The sequence below is a fragment of the Protopterus annectens genome, chromosome 2.part0, assembly GCF_019279795.1.
Source record: "Protopterus annectens isolate FY-2018-M chromosome 2.part0, PAN1.0, whole genome shotgun sequence".
Taxonomy (NCBI): Eukaryota; Metazoa; Chordata; order Ceratodontiformes; family Protopteridae; genus Protopterus; species Protopterus annectens.
In genome coordinates this window covers 838,336,138-838,345,266 of record NC_056728.1, presented here as the reverse complement: position 1 = coordinate 838,345,266, position 9,129 = coordinate 838,336,138, and the positions used below count along the sequence as shown (strand labels likewise).

The window sequence follows — 9,129 nt, the reverse complement described above, 5'->3', positions numbered from 1 at the left end:
CAGTGGACCTCAAAAAATACCATTGTGTACGGTTTAATGTAATTTCCAGAAATATTGATTATTCTTACAGTCATAATATTGACAATATACCCTTGAGAAACATAGAGACTAATGAGACCTGTTTATTTATTTATTTATTTTTGCATAATATGCACCTATAAGGAGCGATTCACCTGTAGATTCACTCAGGCCTAGGAAATTCTAATCTAATTCAAAAGTAGTATAATTTTTAATAAAGAGTGATCCTTAATACTACATGACTGTGACTGTGACTGAAGGATGTGTCCTACATTTATAACTGCCACTGTGGCTAGGTTTTATGATACCCAAATATTTGCCTTTTGAACATCCATTTTATGTACCAGACAGCGTTCTCTGTGGTTGACTCAGTTTTAATACTACATGGTTCTTCAGGGAGTTTGTGGAGTTTACTATTTTAATAAGTAGAGTACACATGGGTGCTTATGTTAAGGCATAATCAATGCTTGTGTTTTCTTCCCTCCATCATCTATATTGGTTGGTCCTATGTCCAAAGGATCTAATGGGGACACTGTTTGGTCAAGAGATGGCACAGGGTTCATACTGAAAACAGCAGTTGTGGTTGACGTGTCTTCATCATTTGGGATTTCATCACAATATGAAGCCATTAACTTACCAATTACTGCATGTGTCTTAATAGATTCAGTACATAATTTTTTCCGGTTTTGTGGTGGGTTAGGATCTGCATCACCACGTGATGGTCTTTCTTGTTGATTCAGAAATAAACTTGTTTGGCCTGTTGCATCAGTCTCAAAGCAATCTATGCTTTGCCCCTCTTGTTTATCATTAGCATACTGTATGTTTTCTTCAATTCCTACTCCAATGTTTCTGTTAGCAGTTTCCCTTTGATCTAATATTTTGTGTGCAGAGCAAGGCATTCTAGGAGCATGTCTTAGGTGGTTGTTATCTTGATAAGATATATCCCTCCTTTGGTTAGCTGAACTGGTACTGTGAGCTTCTCGATCCCACTGCTGGTATTCAGGATGCTTAACATTTCCATTAACTGTAGACAAAGTTGTATCAAAAAACCTCAAGCTTGGTTGTTGATCCCACTGTTTTTCCATGTGAAATGGTATGTGTATTTTGTCATCAGGAGAGTTGCCAGCATGTCTTGAGTGTAAATGTTTGCTTGCTGCATTTGCTTTGGGGGCATGAATATATGTATCACTATTCCATGGGTTATGTTCATCATATGGGGAGTTTATTCTGGTGTCTGATGAAGCTACTCTTGTATGATGAGAGATATCTCCAGGATATGGATGACTGATTTTCTGAAATGAAGGATTATTAGTAGGAAGTGGTAAATATCTTTCATAATGCCATGTCTTGCCTTCATGTGTTGGTGTTTCTCTGGGGTGCAAAGGTTCATGTCTCTGGTTCCACAGATCATTATCAGGATAAGGTAAATAGTCCATGTGTGGAGACATATAAGGCTCCTCATATGGTAAATTGCCATATTGTTGTGATAAATATGTTTCATGATTTGGTGAGTATGTCTGAGGTTCCCAAGTGTTTTCATCAGGTGTGGCAGAGTTAGTATTTTGTACAAAGAGCTGAGGATTGGACATTTTATGATTACTCCTCTGATCCCACATATTTTCATTTGGATAATCTGGCATCCTGCTTTGACTTGCTGGATTTAATCTAGTGTTTGGAGGCTGTCTATCATAGTCCCATTCGGAAGCTTTAGGATATACAATTTTTCCTTGTATTCCAGATGGAACATTTCTAGAAAAATAAGAATTCCTATCATATGACCAGGGGCTGTTGTGTGGTGCCTTTCCATTATAAACATAGGGGCTTTCATCATAAAACTGAGAACCATGCATTAGTGTTCCTCTCCTACCTTCATTAACTGGTTGATTTTCATTCTGATATACTGGGTTTCTTTTATTAACTGGAAAGTCTTCTAATGCCGTTGCATTGTTTGCTGGGTTTTTTGGCTGAATGTTATAAAAAGAACCAGGTTCCAAATTTGTCTGTACATTACCCTGATGGTGTAAGTTCAATGTCTTTCTGTTGTACTCCTTTACAATAGGGAATGGTGAACCATCATGTGCTGAGGGGTTACCATGATTTTGTTCCATGCCTTGTTTCTCTGCAAGATGGTCACCATTGGGGTAAAAAGAGTAGTCTGTATATCCTGCATGATTTGCAGAAAAATCATTATGTTGTATGTTTTTTTTATTATCTTCTGAAATGTGGACAGTACCTAGTGTGGCATTTCTTTGCCAAGCTGTGTTTTTTTCTGGAGTTGTTGACGTATTTTCATAACCCACTACACTGACTTTGTGTGATGGATTACTTTCTTTATTGCCTGAAGGATTGCTTTCAGGATAGGAAATTGTTCTCTTGAAATTTAATGAGTTTGGGACATTATGCCTTCCCTCAAATGGAAAATGCTGAGTATGAAATAATTTACTTCCCTGCTGTGGTGAATGCATCCAGGGAGAAGGTATGTTTTCCATGTGGCCTTCAGGGATATTATCATGATGAAGAGGATGACCTTTCTGACCAAAGAGATTTAAGCCTGAAGCAGGTAAAGTGTGTTCTTCTCTGATGAACGAATCTTTAGTCTGTGAGGATCTAACTCCATATCTTATATTTGGCATGTAATCTTTTGACCTTGAGGGAGACGTTTCAGGATAAAAAGAGCCAGGTTTATGACTTAAAGTATGTTCTTTCAGATTTGGGGATATGCCTTCTTTAGCTGCTGGTAAATTTCTAGAGGGTTCTATAGTGGAGACATGGTTGAAATTGTATGAAGGCTGCTTATCTCTTACTATCAATGGATTCGTTCTAGAATGCTGTTGAGAATATTGCTGATGCACAAATGGCATGTTTTTGGGGTTATTTGGGTAACCTCTGCCATATGAGTAAATTGATGGATGCCCTCTATACTGTGGTATGTGACGCCTCTGATCAAATGGCGTCAATGCTTGTTTTGGAAAAGTACTTCCATATGTGTTAACGTCTAAATTTGGTGAATGTCTGGGCCAGTAGTTAGGAGGGCTTTTAGGAAAGCTTGAGTCTCCTCTCTGCTCTGGTATATTAGCTGCAGTGTTTGTTGAATTACTTCCTTGCTCAGAGTTTATTGCAGTAACTGATGCATTACCAATGAAAGCTGTAGTTGGAGCAGCATCATCGGTTGCATTTCCTTCAAGGTTGGTTGAGTTGCTTGCTAGGACTGATGTAGTATCATTTCCAGTACTTTCAGTATGTGCTTTTTCTTTATTTGTTGCCTTTTCATCTTCAGCATCTTTAAGTTCTTCAGATGTAGGTGGTCTGACCATTGGTCCATGATAATAAGGTCCAAAATACGGTCCCTATAAAACATAGATTAAAGATATTACTTCTGTGTGTAGCAGCTTACCTGTTTTAGAATGTCCAGATTACTTTGCAGGGCATATCAATGAACACTGACCCCTCCCAAAGTAAATATAATATTCATGGTAGCTGTCGGTGTATGAGTGCATTAATGACTTCCAAAAGTAATGAAAATGTATGTATGTGTGTGTGTGTGTGTCTCCTATATATATATATATATATATATATATATATATATATATATATATATATATATATATATATATGGGAACACTACTGAATCTCAAACCTTTGAAATATCGAATTTCAAAAGCTCGAGACCATGTAGGCGAAACCCCACATTACCGAAAGACCAGAAGCGCGAAATTCAAAATCCCGATGTTAAGGGATTTTGAGTTAACACTTCTGGTGTTGCGGTTCAGGTAAGTATGTGTGTGTAAGTGTGTTTGTGAGGGGCTTTAGTATGTGCAAGTGTGTGTTGTGACTGTGGTGTGTGTGTGTGTGTGTGTGTGTGTGTGTGTGTGTGTGTGTGTGTGTGTGTGTGTGTGTGTGTGTGTGTGTGTGTGTGTGTGTGAGGGGCTGTAATGTGTGGGTGCGAGTTTGCCTTGTGTGGATGTTTGTGCGATCTCGGAGTTAGAATATTAAAGTAGGGGGTGTGTAGGGGGTGCAGGGGGGCAAAGCCCCCCTGCTTATCTTTAGTGTAGGGTGGTTTGTTTGGTTATAGGGGGAGGCTGTGTGTATGTTTGTGTGTGTGCTGTATGTATGTAGTACTTTTGCGATTTTTAATTTAATATTTCGGTAATGTGGGGTTTTGGGCTTATAGTCTCGGTATTTAGGTCTTCGGGATTGTGTTATTTCGGGATTCAGCAGTGAATCCATTTATATATATATATATATATATATATATATATATATATATATATATATATATATATAGATATATATTAATATAGGTGCACAACCAAACAGGTGCATGTAAATAGATATAAAAGTCACAAATAAATAAGTCCAGCACTCAGAATATTCACCATTTTCATAGGTTCATAGGTAGGTACTAGGCTATTGGCCCTAGGGCCTATACAAGCCTAGCCAAAAAGGTACCCTGGATTTCGCCACCCAAGAAAATTATTTTCCTGTGCCCCTGTCAAGCAGAACCACAGAAGTGATCCCCGGGGTGAATTTCCTATCTCCCATCCAATCATCAAGATTTTTCTTGAAGAATGCTAATGAGGAGCTCTGTTTGACATAGATAGGTAGTCTTTTCCAGAGTATGGGAAGTCTTTGGGACAGGAATCTATCCCTCCAGAATGTTCTGTTTATTGTGGTGACAAGGTTTAGGTCCCTAGAGTGTGTAGCTCGGAGAGATTGGGATTTCTTTAACTGGAGCATGTCCAACAGCACTGGGTTTGACATAGCTTTGTATGTTAGGCAGAGATTGCCTCTGAGTAGGTGATATGCGATGGAGTAAAGCTGGAGTTTTTTGAGACGGTCTGCATAAGGCATCTGTTTGAGGCCAGTAATCCTCTTTGTGAGGTATTTCTGCGGCCTTTCCAGTTGTTGTAGATGTCTTGTGAGGTACATACCAAAAGGGGCGTTGTACTCTATAATGGGTCTAATACGTGATGAGTAGAGGGGAACAATGACCTCTTTTTTTCTGGATGAGAAACCTTTTGTGATGAGGTGTGCCACATAGAAGGATTTCCTGACCACTGTGGTGATGTGATTATCAAAGGAGAGACTACTGTCCACCTGTGTCCTAAGGTTTCTTATCATACTTTCATGGGTACAGAGTTTTTACTAAAGGGGATGACAATACACTTTTTGTCATTGAGCTTGAGACCATGGCTTTGATTTCAGGCATCTGTCTCAGTGAGGCCCTTTTGTAGGATTTCCACATCATTAGGAGTTTTGATTATGGCTCCTAGTTTGAGTCATCTGCAAATTTCGTTAGCCAAAGACCTTCTGTGTTAGCCTGTACTTTAGAGAAGTAGATACCAAACAGGAGATGACCCAGGACTGAACCCTGTGGTACTCCACTTGTCACTGGTCTGAAGTCTGATTTGGAGTCTGCTATTTTCACAGTGTGGGTTCTGTCAGTAAGCCAGTTGGCAACCCATCTTGTGACATAGGGATTTATACCTAGTTTAGTGAGTTTATCTATAATTCCAGAGTGGGGGATGGTGTCGAGCACCTTGGCGAGATCTAGATAGGCTGTGTGAACTACCTTACCCTCATCTATGGCTTTGGTGACTACTTCAAAGAAGTCTATCAGGTTTGGGAGACATGATCTGCCTTTTACAAACCCAAACTGTGTGGGGTACAGAGTTTGGAGATCTCCAATGTCTTTGTTTATGAGTTCCGTGATGATACGTTCCATGGCCTTGCAGACCAGGCTCATCAGGCTAATGAGGCGGTATTTCCCAGGGTCTGTTGTGGCCCCCCCCCTTTGTGGAGTGGGATAACCGTCATGGTGCGCCATTCATTGAGCACAAAGCCTGAAGTGAGGCTATGACTGAACATGGTACTTAGGTGGGGTGCCAGTTCATTCTGTAGTTCATGTAGAAGGCAGCCTGGGATGTTGTCAGATCCCATGGATGCTGTGTTCTTGACTTTGGAGAGTGAGGTTTTTACCTGTACAGCCGTGATTACAGGAACTTTGCATTCTTTCCGTATAAAGATGGGCCCTTTAGGAGGTGAGGGGGGGTAAAGTTAGCACTGAACCTATCTGCCAGGATGTTGGCAATATCAGTTGGTTCTGTATATTTAGTGTCATTGTACTATTACTCAGAGCAGATCTGAGTGTTGCCATTGAGATTCTTGACATAGCTATAGAATGCTTTGTGGTTGTCTTTAGAATCAGTGGCGATTTTGTTTTCATGACTAGCTTTGGAGGATTTTATGAGGGATCTCAGCTTCTTACTGAGGCTGACCAGGGAGTTCCTCCAGTCGTGGGATTTTACTCTTTTTTTGCAACAGTTTCTTTCTTCTGTTATAGAGTTTGTTTATGGCAGATGACCACCAGATTGGCTTCCTTTTTTTGGAGGATAGCATCTTGGTTCTGTTAGGGATAGCATGATCCATGCACTCATGTAAGTGCTTATAAAGTGCATTTGTGTAGGATTCAGTAGTTGTACCTCTATTGTCCATCTGCATGGGCGTCGTGAAGTTTGCCACTTCTGTCTTAAGAAGCATGAAGTTGGCTTTGGAGAAATCTTTTATGGTTGTTTTCCTAATGGGGGGTGGGAGCGGGATGTGGATGTCTATGGTGATTAGCTTGTGGTCGGATCTGACCAATGAGGAGCTGACCTCTGGTGTGGAACACCAGTCACCCATGTTGGTGATGGCCAAGTCTAGCATATTGCTACCCCTGGTGGGGGTGTGGATAAGTTGATCCAAGGCATTGGAATTGATGATTTCCAGAAAACGCTGAGCAAAAGTGTTGGTACATGAGCAGTTTTCCCAATTAATGGTAGGGTAGTTGAAATCACCCATCATTAGAGTGTTGGGTTGTACCTTAATATTTTCCAATGTATTAAGAAAAGAGGAGTGGGAATCCTGGGGCATGGTAGGGTGTCTGTAGCAAGCTACAATCTGGATTGCGGTTTTGCTCAGAGTTAGTTGAACTTGGATAATCGTGGATGCATTATGCTGAGCAACTAGCTTGGAGGTGTGGATATCCTTAATGAATATGGACACGCCTCCACCTTTAGTGTTTCGGTTCGGGTTTGGTGGCTGAAAGGTGTGGTATGAATTATAGCCTGGTAATGCAGGGGTACTCTCTGGAGCTTTGAACCAGGTCTCTGTCACTGCACAGATGTCAGTGTTCTCCATTTTAAGGAGTGCCTCGAGTGAGTGTATTTTTAAGTTTAGACTTCTTGCATTGAGTAGCATTACCCCCAGATTTTGCTTGCTTGTACCTGTTATGGTGGTGAATTTGTCATTTGAACCTTTTCTAAAAAAGGCACTATAGGGGTGGCAAGAGCCTTTGCCAGTATCCGGAATCCCAAGGGCGACAGGTGCAGGCCATATCTGGCAAAGCAGCATGGTCTGTTGATCATGTCATCCCAGGCAGACAGATACTGGATTCCCTTAGACTGACACCAGAAACTTAGCCAATAAAAGTCAATCATTTTGTCCTTGTATTGTGGTATCATTCTGGGTGATGGCAGGATGCTACTCAGGGCTAGAGTCATACATGCCTGGGCTACAAGATCGGAGAGCTCCTCCATGTCTCTTTTCATGTAGTCCAGGGAGGTATGTCTCAGGTCATTCACACCAACATGGACAATGACAGAGTCATATTTGTATTTTTTTGGAGTGACCTGAGTGCGTGTGTTATGTGGTGGATCCTGGCACCTGACAGGCAGCTGACAGTAACTTTTTCCTTGTTTAGCCTGGTGAGTGGAACATCAGTGTGCCTGACTATAGAGTCACCTATGACTAGAGTGTTGGGTACGTTATGCCTTATGGGCTGTAGATGAGTGGCACACTGAGTATGTGGGCTATGTGTCATTTGGGTTGTGTTGGGGGGGGGTGGAGGTTGCTTGCATTTCTACTTTGGAGGTCTCTGTTGTTTGGGCAGGTTTTTACTGAGAGCCTCCGTGAATGTGGGTGTGTGTTTTGTGCTTTTGTGTGTGTGTTTTGGTGGTGTAGGTTTTGAAGGACTAAGGACTCATCAGAGTGTGGTGCGGTGCAAGTATTTACCTTCTCCTCTTGACTGTCTAGTCCAGTCTTCGGTGAAGAGAGCTTTGTTTCCAGTTTGGCTATATAAGTGCATCTCTCACAGGTCATAGTGTTGGGTGGTAATATAAACAGGCCCCACAAGATGGTACAATAGTCCAAAATAATAGTCTGACTACAACAAACTCTGCAGCTTAGCAGGCTGTAACAAACTCAGCAAGCCTAGCAGTCTAACTGTAACAAACTCTGCAATAATCCAAAATAATGGTCTGGCAGTAACAAACTCTACAATCCAAAATGGTGGTCTGGTTGTAACAAACTCTGTAAACTGGTTTCACTTACTGAAGTCATCAGTGCTGAGCTGTAAAGTTTGTTACAGCCAGATTATCAGGCCTGCAGTGTTTGTTACAGCCTGCTGAGTTTGTTTTGGAATAAAAGCCACTATTTGAGATTATCTGAGCCTCACTTGTTCTTTAATTGCTGTGGGCACCATCTTTTGGTGCCTGTTTATATTATGAAAATGGCGAATACTGTGAGTGCTGGATTTATTTATTTGTGGCTCACATATATAACTATATATGATAGAGATTTGATATAGATTTAGATTTAGTTCTACATCATTTGATCAAAAACACAAAATGTCAAGATCACAAAATGTCAACAACCTATTTAATGCAAAGTGTAAGCCTTTCTATACCCTCACACCCCTGCCAATTATATATACCAACTCTAGGAATGCTCAGCAGTGGGGTGGGACAAATTACATTTTCAATATTTTGTATTTTCAACATTTTGTGTTTCTTTCCAATGGCAATTGAGATATATATATATATATATATATATATATATATATATATATATATATATATATATATATATATATATATATATGTGTGTGTGTGTGTGTGTGTGTGTGTGTGTGTGTGTGTGTGTGTGTGTGTATATATATATATATATATATATATATATATATATATATATATATATATATATATATATATATATATATATATATATATATATATATATATATATATATATATATATATATATATATATATATATATATATATATATATATAT

At 39.9% G+C, this 9,129-nt stretch overlaps 1 protein-coding gene across 1 annotated transcript in view; it reads right to left on the bottom strand.

Annotated features, from left to right (window-relative positions):
* Window positions 1–432: 432 nt before the first annotated feature.
* Window positions 433–9,129, bottom strand: part of LOC122793251 — a 234,987-nt gene continuing 226,290 nt past the window's right edge. The window contains exon 9 of the mRNA XM_044061105.1: window positions 433–3,365. Coding sequence (XP_043917040.1) covers window positions 468–3,365 — 2,898 coding nt within the window. The 3' untranslated portion in view covers window positions 433–467. The remainder of the gene's footprint in view (window positions 3,366–9,129) is intronic.